The sequence below is a fragment of the Temnothorax nylanderi genome, unplaced genomic scaffold (genome assembly GCF_030848795.1).
Source record: "Temnothorax nylanderi isolate EJ_2023f unplaced genomic scaffold, tnyl_v1.0 TNYL_tig0013_pilon, whole genome shotgun sequence".
Taxonomy (NCBI): domain Eukaryota; kingdom Metazoa; phylum Arthropoda; class Insecta; order Hymenoptera; family Formicidae; genus Temnothorax; species Temnothorax nylanderi.
The window spans coordinates 1,038,770-1,054,496 of NW_027249075.1; the positions used below are offsets into that span (position 1 = coordinate 1,038,770).

General features: G+C 37.1%; 5 protein-coding genes across 8 annotated transcripts; 3 read left to right on the forward strand and 2 right to left on the reverse strand.

Moving 5' to 3' along the window:
- Positions 1-13: 13 nt before the first annotated feature.
- Positions 14-3,910, reverse strand: LOC139767978 (metalloendopeptidase OMA1, mitochondrial-like). Its single transcript, XM_071697752.1, has 8 exons — positions 3,712-3,910; positions 2,512-3,340; positions 2,276-2,415; positions 1,984-2,157; positions 1,788-1,895; positions 1,511-1,711; positions 1,212-1,388; positions 14-1,033 (listed from the first exon to the last, which is right to left on the reverse strand). The coding sequence occupies exons 2-8, from the start codon at positions 2,858-2,860 to the stop codon at positions 938-940; spliced, it is 1,245 nt and encodes a 414-aa protein (XP_071553853.1). The 5' UTR covers positions 2,861-3,340; positions 3,712-3,910; the 3' UTR covers positions 14-937.
- A 135-nt stretch (positions 3,911-4,045) lies between these two features.
- Eif3f1 (eukaryotic translation initiation factor 3 subunit f1) lies at positions 4,046-5,733 on the forward strand. Its single transcript, XM_071697756.1, has 5 exons — positions 4,046-4,211; positions 4,320-4,489; positions 4,573-4,755; positions 5,022-5,243; positions 5,327-5,733. The coding sequence occupies exons 1-5, from the start codon at positions 4,103-4,105 to the stop codon at positions 5,498-5,500; spliced, it is 858 nt and encodes a 285-aa protein (XP_071553857.1). The 5' UTR covers positions 4,046-4,102; the 3' UTR covers positions 5,501-5,733.
- On the reverse strand, positions 5,567-7,416 carry Arp10 (Actin-related protein 10). The gene is made up of 5 exons (XM_071697753.1): positions 7,200-7,416; positions 6,950-7,102; positions 6,593-6,877; positions 6,232-6,511; positions 5,567-6,120 (listed from the first exon to the last, which is right to left on the reverse strand). Exons 1-5 carry the CDS (start codon positions 7,277-7,279, stop codon positions 5,788-5,790), a joined length of 1,131 nt encoding a protein of 376 aa, XP_071553854.1. The 5' UTR covers positions 7,280-7,416; the 3' UTR covers positions 5,567-5,787.
- A 508-nt stretch (positions 7,417-7,924) lies between these two features.
- Duba (Deubiquitinating enzyme A) lies at positions 7,925-12,382 on the forward strand. 3 transcript variants are annotated; one of them, XR_011717259.1, is made up of 12 exons: positions 7,925-8,592; positions 8,690-8,788; positions 9,291-9,382; positions 9,534-9,658; positions 9,772-9,914; positions 9,996-10,151; positions 10,229-10,385; positions 10,468-10,679; positions 10,777-10,896; positions 11,054-11,133; positions 11,214-11,403; positions 11,627-11,844. XR_011717259.1 is itself a non-coding variant. In XM_071697762.1 (12 exons), the coding sequence occupies exons 1-12, from the start codon at positions 8,446-8,448 to the stop codon at positions 11,785-11,787; spliced, it is 1,758 nt and encodes a 585-aa protein (XP_071553863.1). In that variant the 5' UTR covers positions 7,927-8,445; the 3' UTR covers positions 11,788-12,382. The 3 variants fall into 3 exon arrangements, 2 of the variants coding, with proteins under 2 accessions (XP_071553863.1, XP_071553864.1); XM_071697762.1 differs by having other exon boundaries at positions 7,927-8,592; positions 10,978-11,133; positions 11,627-12,382; XM_071697763.1 differs by lacking the exon at positions 8,690-8,788 and having other exon boundaries at positions 7,927-8,592; positions 10,978-11,133; positions 11,627-12,382.
- Positions 12,383-12,518: 136 nt separating this feature from the next.
- LOC139767987 (serine/threonine-protein kinase Nek5) lies at positions 12,519-15,429 on the forward strand. Of its 2 annotated transcripts, none has more exons than XM_071697764.1 (6): positions 12,519-12,932; positions 13,011-13,101; positions 13,170-13,337; positions 13,599-13,759; positions 13,898-14,045; positions 14,282-15,429. In XM_071697764.1, the coding sequence occupies exons 1-6, from the start codon at positions 12,874-12,876 to the stop codon at positions 14,555-14,557; spliced, it is 903 nt and encodes a 300-aa protein (XP_071553865.1). In that variant the 5' UTR covers positions 12,519-12,873; the 3' UTR covers positions 14,558-15,429. The 2 variants fall into 2 exon arrangements, with proteins under 2 accessions (XP_071553865.1, XP_071553866.1); XM_071697765.1 differs by having other exon boundaries at positions 13,200-13,337.
- Positions 15,430-15,727: the final 298 nt, after the last annotated feature.

The window sequence follows — 15,727 nt, forward strand, 5'->3', positions numbered from 1 at the left end:
TTAATATAACGTATTTATTAAAAATATACTTTATTCTCAAATATAAATCTTCTTGTTTAAAATTACCGTGTGCACTTACATTCCGCAAGAACTAAGTTTGTCAACAAATTCAATAGGTCGACAACAGAATAACATATATTATTTACAATACATTTCATATTAATACATGAGACTTAAATTAGCGTCACCTATGTATCCAAAATATATACAATACACAGGGTGTCCAAAATTTGCGCACATAGAATGTAATTTCGTAACTATACATAATTTTTAAAGAAATCTTCTCTTAGAAAAATAAATAAAACAGCATAGGTACACGTCCAGTGAACGCAGTTAAGTCATGTAAAACTCTTAGACCGTTTATTCGTTAGCTTTGCTCTCATTTAAAAGCTACTCGTGAAAATGTTGCTTTTCTATCACATATTCTGTTAGCAGATTCTATTATATCACTGCTGGCATTCGGCAAAATTTATAGCAGAATAATTAACAAAATTTTTTCAACAGACTTGATTATCTAGCTACATTTGCAAAAATATTTTTATACAATTATTTTTTATAAAATACGTGTAGCAGAAACTGTACGATAGTCACATTATAGTCTTATTTATGAAAACTATAATGTATCATTTGCAATTAAAATATTTGCTTGTTTCAATTATAAATTGACTTGTTTCAAGTGTAAATTTATATATTACATAATTTATATATGTATATGTTCTTCTGTGTGTACGAAAATTGATAAAGATATTTTATAATAAAAAGATATTTTTATACGAAAGCATACTTGATGCTATGTGGAATACTGATTCGCGTACATGTGTTATTACATAAACATTAACGTTTTATACTTATAGCATACATTATTTTAATAACTTTTAAGGAAAAATCGAAACTCTCTAGGCACAATAGCAAAATCACTAGTTTTCTAGTTCTCACCTTAAATTATCCCTCTCTGTTTAAAATAAATCTCCTGTTCTTTTGCCGATCGTTTGTAAAACTTGTCTCTTGGGTCTGCTGCGGGCAACGTCAAACACTGCAAATTAAATGGGAAGTTTTTATAATGTATATTGTAATGAGTAAAATACAATATTATTAGTAATTGTATGATAGCAGCTAGATTATACAACGGTGTTAGCAGATTAATTAAAAAGTAGTGTTAATATCTGTAACTGAATAATAGTTATAACAATAACAAAAGTTAAAGGATATACCCCTGAGTCCTTTCGCAATTCTAATGCTTTTGTCATTGCTTCATTCAAATGCTTCTCTCTGTCACCATGAGCAGGATGTGTCGATATCCATGGCAATTCTGGAGGCAGTGTATGCATTTCTGTAAGCGTCCTCATCGTAGCCCAAAATACAACAGCTTCACGAATATCAATACAAGCCTGTGCAAAGAATAGATATGAATACTAATTCGTAAATAACTCTAACAATTAGTCTTTATAAATGTATGAGTAGTAATGTAAAATGCAAAATATAATATTAGATATTATGTTGTATAACATACTTTTGCAGCCAGTTTAAGTCCTACTTCATCAGCTTCATTCTCCAAAACTCTGCTGAATGGAAGGTTATATATAATATTCACAATTCGTTCTCCTATCATATGAATAATAGCTGCTGCCAAGTCGGGAAATATTGCCCAAACTAATAATATGGGTATTGCTATTAAAAAGTCCCACAATAGTCGATCCGATAGTGCCTCAAGCTGTTTACAAAAATTATCACATATTTCTATTTTATAAAGAGTAATCAATATTAAAAATATTCGTGTTATTACTTACAGAATGTAACAGCAACGAATGAGCCATTTCATGGGCTAAAATAATGCCTAATTGATCGTCATTTTCGATAATTTTTAATATGTCCAAGGATACAAAGATATTCCCACCCTAAGAAGACAAAAGAAATAAAGTAAAAATAGTTGTACTAATAGCTTGTACTGAATATATTGCTGTATAATATTGATGATACACGCACCGGCAAGATGTACGAGTTTGTCAATGGTGTATTAATAACAGTTAAAGTCCACTGTGTATCTCTCATCGACTTCAAATCTTTATTAGATGTAAAAATTCTTTCAATCACCCTTACGAGTCTCTTGTAAGCTGGATGAGAGTGCGGTACCAAATCTTGTTTATGAGCTTCTAAATGCTGAATAAAATATAGAATTATGTTATATAATATAAACTTTTACAGGGTACTTCCAAATATGCAAAGACTTTAAAATCTTTAATTCTTTTACGTTATTACAACTGCATTGTTTACTTACAGCTTCGAGAACCATTTTCCCTAATTTTTTCTCTTGTTCCTGGTTAAAGATTATAAATCTCGAACGTTGTGTCAATGGATCGGTTTCAAGATGAGTTACGTAGTAAATAGCCAATATAAGGCCATACAGTCCGAAACAACCTTTTAAAAAAATTAAGAAATATAGATAAAACATGGCACAATATTACTATAAAACAATTATTTAGCAATCTCTAAAGAACTCTCTCTCTCTCTTACCTAGAAATATATTTCTTCTTTCCCTAAACCACTGCTTATATTCCTCTTTCTCCTTCTCGGACTTGCGCGTCCACCATCTCTTCATACCGCGCCCCATCAGTAGTGCACCAATGCGTAAGACAGGACGCAGAAGCATAGCTACTAACGGTGGAACATGCAAGTTTTGCGTTGTGCGAAAATCACATTTTTGTAATTTTAAGTATTGTATCTTTCCGTAGTCAACTTTATCTTGAACGAGGAATCTCTTGTACGACCAGATATGATGGCGATCTCTCACAGAGCAAGTAACAAAATGAGTTGTTCTCCGCTGAAAATTCTTCCGACATAAACTTCTCGATATGGCAAGCATATTGACAAAGAAGAAAGCTTTGGGTACAGTAATTATATCCGCAACGGGAACAAAAATATAGCCTGTTAAGGAGTATGACGCTGCATGTAAGAATATAATGACAGCTATGATTGTCTATGATCTGCAAATACTATTACTAAGAACAGTTTGAAACTAATGTCATAACTGCTCATTATTCCATTCGTTATGCAATACTTCAGCATGGATTATCTCCTTTGGGGAAAAATAGCACTATCAGATGCAGTCAAATCGGTTGCTATGAATTTTTACAAGCTGTCAGTAAATGCTTGTTTATTGCCCAATATCGTCAGATCTAATTTAATTCAGTTTGCCTTAGTTTTGCCTTAGTTGCTCAACTCGTTGGACTAACATTGTACCGAGTCCTTATTTTACTCCAAGATAATTGTTTCAAGATTATGGCTTGCCAGAGAACTGCGTGTACTTGTTAAAAGTTTAAGATGTGACTAAAATAATGGGAAGCTGAAAATAGAAAAGACATTCATACATTCACAAAAAGAATTTTATTTGGATTCATCTATCACAGATTTTCAGATTAGGACATAGATATACGTTGATAATCACACCGTCATTTTTCACGTAATCATACGATCTAATTAAGTATAAATTAAAACAGTCTAATTAAATTTACGGTTATCTATTCAGTTATGTAAGATAACAGTTCTATTTTTATTTCTAATTTTAGAAATAAGCAAAGAGCTTTATATTTCATAAAATTGTTTAATTTATAAAATTTAAATAATTGAACATGACTTTAGCTACTATATACTAAGTATGTATACTTGACAACTATAAAAATTTTACAAAATTCATTCTCTTTTTTGGTTATATACCTGATGATTTCCACTTCAGTATTTATTTATATTCTAATGATTAGGAACACGTAGAAACCTGATTCAAATCCAAATCTTCCAAACTCATTTTTGATTGAATATAATACAGGAAAATAATTCGATTCAATTAGATCGATCAAAATTCGCTTCAGTTTATTCAAGTTTGTCTTTAACCCTTTAACCATAAGGTCCGTTCTATTTAGCTGAACTTCTTGCACTGTCCCGTTCAGGTTCAGCTGGTTCAGCTATGTCGATTTCCAGTTTCTTTCAGACTCGCTCGATTCAGTTGGCGATCATGCAAAAGTATTGATTGCCTCGCCGGGGACGGTCTTCGCGCGATCCAGAGTCCAGACGGCAGACGCGTTCTTTCCGATTTTTCCGTGCCGTCAACATGGCGCTTAACCTCACCGTCAAGGTGCATCCCGTGGTTTTATTTCAAATCGTGGATGCGTACGAACGACGAAAAGCGGAATCCATGCGCGTTATCGGCACTTTACTGGGTAACGTATCGGGCAAACGTTATTACACGTTTGACCTCCCGCTTTGACACCGCGTGTCCAGCCGCAAGGGAGACGTGATCAGCCGACACGTGTCATTCGTTATTCCAGGTACCGCGGAGAAGGGGATCGTCGAGGTAACCAACTGCTTTTGCGTGCCGCACAAGGAATCCGAGAGCCAGGTGGAGGCCGATCTCACGTACGGCATGGACCTGTACGACTTGAATCATCGAGTCAACGCGCAGGAGAATATCGTCGGTTGGTGGGCCACCGGCAACGAGGTGTGCAGGATCTTGAATTTCAGGCATTCTTCTTACATGTTTCCTCTTGATGGTACGCAAACTAAACAGAACGTATATCGCAGGTTACCACACACTCGTCCGTTATCCACGAATATTATGTGCGAGAGTGCAATAATCCGGTGCATTTGACTGTTGACACTACGTTGGCAAATACAACGAGAATGGGGATCAAAGCTTACGTTTGTGTCCCGTTGGGTGTGCCTAATGGCAAGCAAGGCTCCATGTTCACTCCAGTCAAAGTTCAGGTTTGTCACAATATTAATATAATAGGACAATTGTAACATTTACAACAAATTGTATCATAGGCCAGTATTCATAGTCAGATTTTATATATAAGATCGTCTTAAGTTCATCTTTAGATACTCCGTAGTCAATGAAACGAGTCGTACAGCATCTAAAGATAAACTTGAGACGATCTTAAATATAAGATCTGACTATGAATACTATAGAATTATATAAAGACGTTCTTATATAGAGATTACCTTTAATATTGTTAAACCTGTCCGTACAGATTGCCTGCTACGAGCCAGAAGTGGTAGGATTGCAACTGTGTTCAAAGACTCAGGTGCCATCTCACGTACAAGCGTCTGGAGTAAAATCTGCCGGAGGGATAGAACCCATGATGGATCTTGCGCAAGTCTCTGAGGCTTGTTCCAAGCTTTCTTTAATGTTGGAACAAGTATTGGCGTACGTTGATGATATTCTAGCAGGGAAACAGCTGCCAGATAATCAAGTAAATACAGACAAATATAAAACTCTTGTCTTTATCTGTAAAATTCTTGTCATTTAGCCAATACAATTATTCTGCTATTTCAGGTGGGCAGGGCCCTTTTGGATATGGTACATTCCGTGCCGAAAATGACGAGCGATCAATTTGACAATATGTTTAATAGCAATGTTAAAGATCTGTTGATGGTTGTTGCGTTATCTCAAATGATAAAAACGCAGCTGCAACTTAACGAGAAACTTACTCTGCTTACGACTCTATGATCAAGGGCGTTTGATTCTTCACGTTATACATAGCGCACAAGAAAATTAATAATAGTCCACTCCTGATATGTTTCAATTATTTTTAATACCATCGATTGGAATTACAACAGTAGCTTGTGAAATTGCGATTGTAATTATATAAAGTGTAAAAAATGCGTCATTGAATGATACAATTATATATACAATATGCATAAATAATTACAATTATAACAATAATAAATACAAATTATTTACTTGCTTTTCTACAGACTGCTTTCTTAAATCTTATGTTGTACTCATTTATTTATTCATATTTCGTAAGAAGTTTCATCCTTTTGATTATCTATAAGATTAGACCAATCGGGAACTCGATTAGTCTTTAAGTACACTTCTTTTGTCAAACATCGTAATGGCAAATCTGTCGTGCCAAAAATAGCACCGCCTAACCACGCCGTGTAATTTGGTTTACTGGGTGCCGTATGAAATTTGAACGATTCCACCTTCAATTTATTTTTATACAGATCGCTCGCGATTAAAGCCAACAATTCCGATTTCAGACGACTCGCGAAGCCTTTTGTCATAGATGTTCCTCCGACGAGTACTATATTTTCGGCCAGCACGCGTCTTGTATCCAATGGGCACTGATTTAAAATTAAATGTAACATTAGAAACGTGCGCGTTGTTATTCAACGAACTTGAAGGTTCTATTGCGTAGTATGGCGTAGAAAATTACAGTAGAGATTTGGCTTTACCTTAACGATAGCGTCGAGTATCATAGTGGGCAAAGAAAGATTATCGTTATCCCTTTCCCACAGTATCTCGAACGCCTTTTCCCTGATCTCTCCAGGTATTAAGATTCTTTTAACACCGGGATACGTGACGTCGGGAGGTGGAGTCGGAGCATTCTCGGTCCCTAGCTTTGCGGACCTTTCTAGGGTGGTTACGAAACATGTTCTTACTTTGATATCCTCCAGCATCTTTTCCGACAAATCTAGATTGCTTGCTGTGTCTCGAAAGTATTTTCCTAAATTCCTACAAATTCGTGAGAAGAATACAATTATACAGTGTCTGTCAAGTGACTCTCAATGCAAGAGAAAGAAAAGCGAGACTCACTCGTGTACAATCTGTCCGCCTAGGGGCAACGCTTGCCAGGCTTTAAGTACCGGTATTCCCTCAAAGATCGGAATCAGAGTTGCCTCCTGATATCCGACGTCCAATACCAAAGCTGTATCGATACCGAGAGTGCTGATCGTCGCTAAGTGACTCGGCAGAAACAACATAGAACCGACTTCGAAGTGCCTGAACATTACTTTCGCGAGGGTATCTCTGAACGACGTTACTGCCAGTGGAGACTCCAAGAGCAATATTCTCGCGTCTTTCGGGCTTATCACGACGTACCTGCGTCATACGGGTCGTCTTTAGATGGAAACTCTAGTGCTACGGTGAAAACGCAGGAACTTATGGTCTTACTTGAAAAACAATAGATGAAGAAAGTCCACGAGCAATTGATACAGGTCCTCGGGGTCCTTGTAGTCAATGATTCTGCGTATCTTCTTCGATTCCGAGCATCTCACCTCCGTTCGAATAATACCACGTGGCGACATTTCTCCCGCATAGCCGAACCTGTGTCGCAATAAACGTATTCGGCGATACAAATATATTTCAAATTGAAAATACAGACCGTAGAAATCATCTCTCTCTCTCGTCTCGCAATACTCACTTTGTGTACGCGCTACCGATATCGAACACTACCATTTGCTTATCCGAGATATATCTCACGCCCTCGTATCCGCGAAGCATTTTTCCTTATTTTATTTGTCCGTTTCTCGTATAGTCGTATTTTTTTAGCTAATCTTAATGTAGTTTGACAAGTAGCTTGACAGACGAACAGCTGAAGAAACCGAGCAGAAACGAAGCGAGGAAGTCGTGCACGCTCGGCGTTCGTTAAGTCATCCGAAATTCAATCTGCGTTCACGAACGGATTTTTTCGGAACGGATTCCGCGATCGGAATTATTGTTTAGTTATTTCCTAGATTTCTGTTGTGTTTTCTAGGGAACACGGAATAATTCCAATGAGTTACATCACGATTTTTCATTTCTTTAAATAAATATTGTTTTCTTTTCTATTGTGTTTTATAGAGAAAACGGAATAATTCGGAAAAATATATTATATACATCACGTTTTTTTTCATTTTTTAAAAGAATGTCTTCTGTAGGGCCCAGTTTCAGGTCAGGTCGAAGGAAAAATTGTCAAAATAAAATTTTCGAGTTTTTATATAGAAACCGAGACTAAAGATAATCCTCATTGGTAGAAATGGACAAAGCGCTTATCAAACTACTGCCCTCTCTCGCAGCTGTCGCAGGTCGGCAGCCATCGATAGGGAATTACTCGCCGCCAATCATAGGCCCTGTCTCACGGGTCCCGCAACCCGCAACCCACACCTCCCGCATTCTCCGAAGCCGAGGAGGTGAACGGGCAAACATGGCCGTCTGACAAAACATTCCAGACATAGCAGCGATCAACGACGTCGTGTCCGTGTCGCTTTCGCTCGGGCATGTTGGACGGCGGCGGACACGGAGCAACATCATCCTGACCGAAGTTTCTCGCCGTACGAGTGACGCAACGACGTCCACGCGAACGAGGGGGCTGGAGAGAGCGCGGAAGGTGCGCGGAACTCCATTCGCCAGAGTTCGTCTGTGGGGAAAAAAAAAAAAGTAACGTAATAGGTGCACAGGACGGTCCCGCTGGCGATCGCGAGGGTGATCGGATTTCGGATTGCTTTCACGGCCGACGCGGTGTGCAAATCGCGAGACGATCGCGAACCGATCTGCGACGTGTTGCTCTACCAACGAGGACGAGATAGAGAGAAAGAGAGAGAGAAGATACACACATATATATATATACATATATAGATAGAAAGAGAGACAGAGATAGAGATAAAGACAGGAATTGATCGCTCGAGATCATGACGATTTTATCGAAGAAGAAGGCGAATGCGCCGAAGGATAGGACACGCGAGGGAGGCGCCGGACCCGAGGTCGACAATCATCACGGGGTAGTGCAGAACGAGCACAGTTCCGGCAGCATCGCGCTCCCGAACAGTCCTTATCAGGTGAGAGACCGGAACGTGATTTCCGAACTTTGCTCTCTGTCTCTCTGCTTAAAAGGGGCAGGTTCTAAAACAGAAGTTTTGCCAACTCGCTGACTAGGTACGGGGCGCCAGCGGATTTGCCGTCGACCTACACGGAGTCCAAAGCGATCATAGTTCCCACAGCGGTTCCCACGTGTTGACCGGCAACTCGTACGAGGTATGAAGCACCGGGGATTACCTCGGTTCTTTGTTTCGGATAGTCTCGGTATCGTATAGATCAAGTCTCGTCAGCTTTGAGCTCCGGAGCCACGATACTTCTCCCTTTCCGTCGATGGAGAGTAGGAGAAAGGGGTTCCTTCGCTGGATGAAGTTAATCATGCCTGCTAAACTTCGTCCAGCGAAGGAACCCCTTTCCCCCCACTCTCTGTGAATGGAAAAGGGGAAGTGTCATGGCTCCGGGGCTTGAAGTTAACCAGGCATGGTGTAGATCATCTTGTGCAGCAGCAGTAATGTAAACGTTGATCGTTGTATAAAGCTGATGGATAATAAATAGAAAGAATTTTTCATAAACGATAATGTTTACACTTGGGGAAAAAGATGCTATATTACGGGTGTATGCTGTTACAATCAGTAGCGAGTGCTGTAGCGATCAAATGCCTAGTCAGAGAGTTCAGCCGAGATATATTTTTGGCTAATGTATGGTATTTTTACATTTACAGACAAATGTCGACCGCCGCGAAGACAAACATTTTGAAGATGGGAGTGGCCCGAGTCATGGTAAACGTCACAGACAGAGAGTCAGTCCCCACAGGTATTTGAAAATGACGCAAAGGAGTAAAAACGGGTGCTATAAAATACATTTGTTTTGTAATTTTACATAAAATAGGTAATAGGAATTGCGTGCTTTTATAGTATAGGTTTATGCTTATATTTAATAAGGGATCTACCTAATCTTTTAATAGCTGTATTGGTAGACCTTCACGCACAAAGCGTGAACGTGAGAGGGATAGAGGCAGAGAAAGAGAGAGAGAAAGAGAGCGCGAGAGGCAGGCTACTCCACCTGCTGCTTCTTGCAATGGCTCGCAAGGTATCGAAAAGTTTTTTTTTTTTTTACCCGTATAGCACAGTACCAGCCACTGAAATAAGACTGTGACGTTTATAAATATGGACGGTGAGAGATAATAAGTTTGATTTACTTAGGCACGGATACTAGCGTAAGTGGAAGAGTAAGCATTGTCGGAAATGCCTCGAATTTGGAACATGAACAGGCAAATGGCTACAATAGCGGAGATGAATATACAGGACGTACTGAAAATAATCTTACGTTAGCCGAATGGCAGGATGTAAGCATTATTAAACCAAATATTTTATATTATTACGATGCGTTATCTAATATAGATTGTTCCATGCTTGCAATAATCTAGAGAGATAGAAAGTTTGAGAAGCGCCTCAAGAAAAAGGGTCTTGTGTTGAAAAAGATGGCAGAGGATGGAGCTTGCTTATTTAGAGCTGTAGCAGATCAGGTTTACGGTGATCAGGAAATGCATGGAATTGTCCGAAAGCATTGTATGGATTATATCGTAAGTGTGTAACACGGAGATAAGATAACATTACGTTTTCTTAATGATATGTACGGTAAAAATTTTGTTTCTTTCAGGCTTCCAATCAGGAGTTTTTCTCGCATTTTGTGGCGGAAGATTTCAGCACCTATGTAGACAGGAAGAGACAAGAGTATGTGCACGGGAATCATATAGAAATGCAAGCTATGTCAGAAATGTACAACCGTAGTATCCAATTATATTGTTACAGCACTGGTATGTACTTTTTTTTTACGTGTATTATAAGATTTTCGTGTCACTCTTGATCCTGTCATCAAATACCTTTTTTCTTTCATAGAACCTGTCAATATTTTTCATACTATGGTGGAAAGTGATAATGAACCAATCAGACTGTCGTATCAGCGTGGCAGTCATTATAACAGTATAGTTGATCCATTTAAAGCTACTATAGGCGTTGGACTTGGTTTACCATCATTTAATCCCGGTGCTGCTGATCGCGCTCTGATATCGGATGCAGTTCGTCAAAGTGAGGAATTGCATATAGAACAGGTAATCGTCATAAACTCATAATAAACAAGCACCTGGATTTATTTGATTTTATAAATATCCGAAAGATGCTCTCACACATATTTTGATTTTATGAAAGACAATGCTGGAGGATAAAATAAAAGCTACCGACTGGGAGGCGACTAATGAAGCTATCGAAGAGCAAGTAGCTCGAGAAAGTTATTTACAATGGTTGCGTGATAATGAGATGCGTAAGGCAGTAAGTAAAAATTCAATTTATTATCATATCAATTACTCTTCTATTGGAGCGAAAAGACTCAGTCACGACTTTTGAATCAAGCGATCAGCCAGTAGTAGCAGTACGAGCACAGTTACGAGCGCGCAACATAATCATTCACACTTTCATTCACATGGAGGTCGTGGACAGCAGCGTAGCCATACCTCTTCTCCGACCACGACACAAACTAGCCAAGATAATTTACGTAATTCTCCAAAGGTCCGTTTTTTGTTATTTTTTTATTCTCACGATGGAAGTTGAAGGTATTGTACATAAAGGATGTCTGTTGTGATTATTAGGTTAGCGATGCGGTACGATACAGCAAGAGATCGCCGCAACATCAGTCGACTCAAGGATCTAGCATATCCCATCTGCCATCGGATTTCGAGGTGAAAATGATGCCGCAAGAGCCTGTGCCTGGAAGCAGTAAGGAAGCAAATGCGTCACCCGACATTTCATTGTTCAATCGCCTTCCTCCCGAAGTATTTGGTGAGAATGTATTTTCATGTCTGTCTATATTTGGAAAAAAAAAAGGGAAAAGCCAATATATATAATAAAAATTAATTCTGTTGAATATGAATAAAAACACACTTTACTTCTCTTAATTACTCTCTTAGAGTAAATATTAGTTAAAGATTTTCTCTTTTAGAGAAATTTTACATTAAACTGCAAGGATTTCGTAGTAACTTTTGTCAATTTCTAATTTTTTCAGGTCTGACGGATTGGGAAGATAGCCAAATACTTTCACAAGTGCTGGCGACGTCGCAACAAGAGTACTTGGATAGCCTGAAGCAGTCACGCGTGTCCGCGTCCGCCGGAAACGATAGCGCCAATACGATAGAGTCTAGTAACAGTTCTATTAACAATTCTTGAAATGCGGTCGGCAACGACAAAGTTCAAAAGATATCAGAGTAAAGATATATACATTTATATATTGCAATATCATCTAATCCCATATTGTGCTAGGACATAAAGCGATTTGCTTTCTTATTCGTGAGTAAATGTTGCAATAATCACTATTTTTGGTTTTCTTTTCCATCTTTTCTCTTCGTCTCTCTCAACAACACATAACATACGTATGGGACTTTCTTCGAGTACGTACGTTATACCGTTAGACGCTTTGTTAACACTTACAAAGTAGCTGCGTATCTTCTTTTTTCGTTGTGGGTATCTTTATATTATATAGAATGGATCAAAATAACTTGCATCGTTTCTTCCAAAATTATTACTGGTAAGAAAGAAATTTCTTAGTTTTTGTTATAATAACCACTATCGCGATCTATGTTATACTCCTCTTTGGAGTTTGACATTTATCTCACCGTAAAGTATGCAATCCGTTTAGACAGAATATATATTGTTTGATAATCGTGATGTTTTCTCTTGATATAGTTTAGGTCACGACGCTTTAAAGAAATCTGCATTGCATTATTTGTAAAAAAGGAGTAAATAAAACATCATTTAATTGTAACTTTTCTTTGTCGACATTTAACTTACCATCTCTCCAAATATCATGATTATCATAGTATAAGTGGCATAAATGTAAACAGACCTTTTTTTTTAAATATCGGTATTTTTCCAATCTTAAAATTTGGAATAAATGTTTCTTAATAAGGATTCGATTGAACATTTTTTCAGAGTTTAATTTAATAATTTTATATGGAGAATAATTCAGAATAGAATGATTTTGATCGATACCAAGGAATTTCAAATTTTTTGAAATTCTTTGAAACGGCAATAAATTATCCTTTATATTGAGTAAGTAGTACATAAATTTATGTTGTTTAAGTTAGAAAAGTAATATTTACATACATTTTCGGAAAAATATTTATGTTTATATAATAACCTAGTCTACCATAACAAGCTGAATAGTCCTTGAATAAGCTGAACTACGCGTGTCAAAATATTGATAAAATTCAATTTCGCTGTAAACCTTCAGTTTTATATTTTGTGGAAACGAAGATGGATATGCACGTCGATGATTATATATTTGAAAGCATACTTGGAAAGGGAACATTTGGGTACATTGTTATTTGAAATAATAAGTGTGCAATTATACAAATCAGATTTACCTTCTACAGAATAACGTATACTTTTAGAACTGTGTACTTGGTGAGAAGGAAGAAAGACTCAAAGCCATTTGTTATAAAAGCGCAAGACTTAAATGCAGTAAACCATTCGCCTTCTGAGGTATATAATTGCACAATATCTATTTCTTTAATTACAATACGAAATTCGATATATGTTTCGTAATACAGAGAATACTAGATGAGATACGATGCCTACAGAGATTGAGACATCCAAACATAGTGTTTTATTATGGAGCATGGAAAAAGAATAATTACAGCTATATTCTTTTGGAATATGCAACTCGATGTACTCTCAAAGATTTGCTAGAAAAACGAGATGTACCGCTTAAAGAAGAGGTAATTTTCTATTTTATATTGTTATTTTTGATACCTGTAACTTGAGTATATAGAAAAGACACTTTTTTTTATAATTTTACGAAATTCGATAGCTACAAACTTGCGTTATATTGGAATCATTGGAGTTATATAGGAAATTAAATATTTTAAAATTAAATTAATTAATTGTGTGCATATACATCATAATTTATCAAAATCAAAACTGAATTGTAAAAACTTGATTGTAAAAAAAGTATATAAAGAAATATTTTTTTTTATTAGGATGCGCTGTATCTCTTTTCACAAGTTACTTTGGGAGTACACCACATTCACGCGAATAAAATTTTTCACCGAGATCTAAAACCGGAAAATATCATGTTGACTGGCAGCCGTGGTGATATCGTTAAAATTGGTGACTTTGGCCTTTCAAAAAGTATCCAAGAGTACGCATTGATTATCAATAAGCATGATTAAATTGTCCTAAAATGATAAATCGCCCCGATCAATCATTTCTATGTAAATCAACATAATCTTTATTCTATCTTGTGCAAATTTTATTTATTTATTTTTTCATCTCGTAGAGACTCGATAATTTGTCATGCAGGATCTTATTACTATATGGCTCCGGAAGTGCTGAGTGTACAGCCGTATGAACTCAAGTGTGATATATGGAGCATGGGCGTTATACTGTATGAAATGGTTACGAAGAGACTTCCATTTCCAGCCACGGTAAATTAAATTAATTAACGGCGAGACATATGGTCAAGATGTAAAATGATAGCATAATGTGCATAAATTAATAATATTGTAGATAGAGAATGTTTATGAAAAGCGACGTTTTTTTTCTCTTTTAATTGCAAAGAATAATGAAGATTTTACAAAATTTTACAAAATGTAAAATACTTATATTGGCCCACACGTGTCTTTCTCTAAATAAATATCCTCTTAATTGATTACTATTTCAGAATCTAGCAGAGATTACGAAATTAGTGCACAACAGCCCGCCGCAACCTTTACCGCAGTGGATATCAGCATCCATTGTGAATCTAATATCGAAGATGCTGAGGAAGAACAGTTTGTGTCGACCTCGCACTGATCAGCTCGTACTTTGCCCCTTTCTTGTACCTTACATCATTCGAGTATATCTGAATCTTGGGCGTCAAATTAATCTCGCTGAACGAGAACGTGAGAGCTTTGGGCCACATGTCTTCTTAAAATTTCTTAATCCATCAAAATTTTGATCGAAATGACATTTTAATGAATAATGTCTTAGGGAAGAAGGAACAGAAAACTAGTATTGCCACATATATAGGAATTCGCTTTATAAAATAGAGACGCGTATGAAATGGTTTTAGGAGAATTAACAAGACTTTTGTAAAAGTGATCTTTGTCACATGCTAATTAGATCCCTCATAGTTTAAACATTGTTAAAAATTTATGTTTGAAATTATCTTTTTCTAAAACATGAGACAATTATCAAGTTTATGTTCATGTTGTACAATTAATTTTGGACGGCAGTGTGGTCTAGTGGTAGAGCGCCAGACTCGTAATCTGAGGAACCAGGAGGTTCGAGTCCACTAGAGCCATGGAAAGTTTTTTCCGAAAGCTGCGCCCTCCGTGCAAGATTATAGGCCTCTTGTACGGAGCAAACTGGGCTCCGTCTTTCGGAAAGAGACGTTAAGCAGTTGGTCCAAAGAGCTTGTGCATTACGTTATACATTATAAAATATGAAAAGTTATCTTTAACTCAATCGCGTTAAGTGAGAGGAGAAAGAAGGAGGTACTAGATTGTGAACCCTACGGGGATATGCAATAAATTATTACTTTCAATGTCATTTAATTTAGAGTCATGTTCCTGCATGATTCAAAAAATTATTTTTGGAGTGTCACTCTATAAAAAATTAATATTAAATGACATATTACTATATAATTTATTTTTTAATGACTATAGGACTTTTGTAAATAAAACGCGATTGAGTTAAAGATAACTTTTCATATTTTATAATGTATAACGTAATGCGCGATGCACAAGCTCTTTGTATTGGATAATGATGCTTTGTATTATGCTTGTAATTAATCGTCGGGAGGAAATTAAATTATGAATGTTGAATGTACATCACGTCTGAGTAATTGAAAACCTGTCGTTTGCGAAGCGATACGCGGAACCGATTTATCGCCAGTAGAAACGGTTAGATTTTAATCTTATTATTACGGCATTCTGCCTCGATGGAATTTCATTGTTCGATGAATTGCTATCGGGTTCCCCCGAGCACGCGGGATGCGTAGCCGGAAGCTAAGACCGGAACTATGTATATACTGTTTCGTTCCATGCCCTGTGGCGATTCTGGAAAACCGTACAGTTCGCATCTCGTTAGTACAGATATCGTATTTGTCGGACTTGTTACCGCTATC

Bases quoted from the DNA above. Each gene is read 5' to 3' on its own strand.
- LOC139767987 (XM_071697764.1), top strand. From the start codon at position 12,874: ATGGATATGCACGTCGATGATTATATATTTGAAAGCATACTTGGAAAG. The intron at 13,102-13,169 runs GTATATAATTGC...TTCGTAATACAG, and splicing joins TAAACCATTCGCCTTCTGAG to AGAATACTAGATGAGATACG. The intron at 14,046-14,281 runs GTAAATTAAATT...TTACTATTTCAG, and splicing joins GACTTCCATTTCCAGCCACG to AATCTAGCAGAGATTACGAA.
- Eif3f1 (XM_071697756.1), top strand. From the start codon at position 4,103: ATGGCGCTTAACCTCACCGTCAAGGTGCATCCCGTGGTTTTATTTCAA. The intron at 4,212-4,319 runs GTAACGTATCGG...TCGTTATTCCAG, and splicing joins CGTTATCGGCACTTTACTGG to GTACCGCGGAGAAGGGGATC. The intron at 4,756-5,021 runs GTTTGTCACAAT...CTGTCCGTACAG, and splicing joins TCACTCCAGTCAAAGTTCAG to ATTGCCTGCTACGAGCCAGA.
- Duba (XM_071697762.1), top strand. From the start codon at position 8,446: ATGACGATTTTATCGAAGAAGAAGGCGAATGCGCCGAAGGATAGGACA. The intron at 10,386-10,467 runs GTATGTACTTTT...TTTCTTTCATAG, and splicing joins ATTATATTGTTACAGCACTG to AACCTGTCAATATTTTTCAT. The intron at 11,404-11,626 runs GTGAGAATGTAT...TAATTTTTTCAG, and splicing joins CCTTCCTCCCGAAGTATTTG to GTCTGACGGATTGGGAAGAT.
- Arp10 (XM_071697753.1), bottom strand. From the start codon at position 7,279: ATGCTTCGCGGATACGAGGGCGTGAGATATATCTCGGATAAGCAAATG. The intron at 7,103-7,199 runs GTGAGTATTGCG...ATTGCGACACAG, and splicing joins ATCGGTAGCGCGTACACAAA to GTTCGGCTATGCGGGAGAAA. The intron at 6,121-6,231 runs GTAAAGCCAAAT...ATTTTAAATCAG, and splicing joins TACTCGACGCTATCGTTAAG to TGCCCATTGGATACAAGACG.
- LOC139767978 (XM_071697752.1), bottom strand. From the start codon at position 2,860: ATGCTTGCCATATCGAGAAGTTTATGTCGGAAGAATTTTCAGCGGAGA. The intron at 1,712-1,787 runs GTAAGTAATAAC...TTTTGTAAACAG, and splicing joins ATTCGTTGCTGTTACATTCT to CTTGAGGCACTATCGGATCG. The intron at 1,389-1,510 runs GTATGTTATACA...TTCTTTGCACAG, and splicing joins GACTTAAACTGGCTGCAAAA to GCTTGTATTGATATTCGTGA.